This window comes from Poecilia latipinna, unplaced genomic scaffold (genome assembly GCF_001443285.1).
Source record: "Poecilia latipinna isolate Pla-1442-1.1 unplaced genomic scaffold, P_latipinna-1.0 Scaffold4614, whole genome shotgun sequence".
NCBI lineage: Eukaryota > Metazoa > Chordata > Actinopteri > Cyprinodontiformes > Poeciliidae > Poecilia > Poecilia latipinna.
Window position 1 is genome coordinate 6757 of NW_015117230.1, and position 1027 is coordinate 7783.

Genomic DNA, 1027 nt, shown 5'->3' on the forward strand with positions numbered 1-1027 from the left:
ATTCTGTCGAGGACCTGCAGAGTCAGGGTCTTCCTACCGTTGGAGCTGGGTCCATAGGCCAGCAGCAGGTAGAAGAGTTGGTTGGAGGTGAAGCTGAAGTTGCTGGAAGTGAAGATGGCGTTCTTGGAGGTGAATGTGCAGGCCAGGACCCCGTTCTGGTTGGAGGTCTGTATATCTGAGATGGCTCCCTGCCAGAGACATTCACTGGTCATGGTTTGGGGTAAGGAACCAACCTCTGAATGCTCCTTGACCAGGGCGTCCTGGTGGGGATGAAGTACCTTAGGTTGAACCGTTGGAGCTGTGTGTCCAACAGAGAAGGCCCGCTGCACATCAACAGCTCCAGTACTGTTCAGGCCACAGAGGTAGATGTCATCTTGACCCTGAGGATGGGAGACAGAGCAGAAACTGAATCTTCTGTCCTCTACCTTCTGACACTGCAGCACTGAAAAGGTCCAGGAAACATTTGGACTTCATAACCAACATCTGGTTTGGTTTCCTCACCATCATCTGATCATCTGACCACCCAAAAGCTACGTATCCTTGAGCAGGTCCGGACAGCTCATACTGGACCCCGGATTTGGGCGGAGTCAGAAGCCTGGCTGACATGAAGAAGCAGTTGGAGCTGGTGGAGGGATCACAGTTTGTGGGCTGGCTGAAGCACAGCTTGGTGGAACCGCAGCCGACATTGGAGATGGACTGCAGGGAGACAGGACCAATCATCAGAGAGATTCCTGGGCAGTGGAGGGAACTGGTTCTGACCCAAAGTAAGGAACTGGTTCTGACCCAAAGGAGGAAACTGGTTCTGACCCAAAGGAGGAAACTGGTTCTGACCCAAAGGCTAGAACTGGTTCTGACCCAAAGGAGGAAACTGGTTCTGACCCAAAGGAGGAAACTGGTTCTGACCCAAAGGAGGAAACTGGTTCTGACCCAAAGGCTAGAACTGGTTCTGACCCAAAGGCTAGAACTGGTTCTGACCCAAAGGCTAGAACTGGTTCTGACCCAAAGGCTAGAACTGGTTCTGACCCAA

At 52.4% G+C, this 1027-nt stretch overlaps 1 protein-coding gene across 1 annotated transcript in view; it reads right to left on the reverse strand.

Annotated features, from left to right (window-relative positions):
* Positions 1 to 14: 14 nt before the first annotated feature.
* LOC106942862 (putative ferric-chelate reductase 1) overlaps positions 15 to 1027 on the reverse strand; it is a gene marked incomplete at its 3' end in the record, with an annotated part of 7377 nt that continues 6364 nt past the window's right edge. Inside the window, exons 3-5 of the mRNA XM_015026207.1 lie at positions 502 to 696; positions 279 to 380; positions 15 to 188 (exon numbers count right to left, since the gene is read on the reverse strand). Coding sequence (XP_014881693.1) covers positions 15 to 188; positions 279 to 380; positions 502 to 606 — 381 coding nt within the window. The remainder of the gene's footprint in view (positions 189 to 278; positions 381 to 501; positions 697 to 1027) is intronic.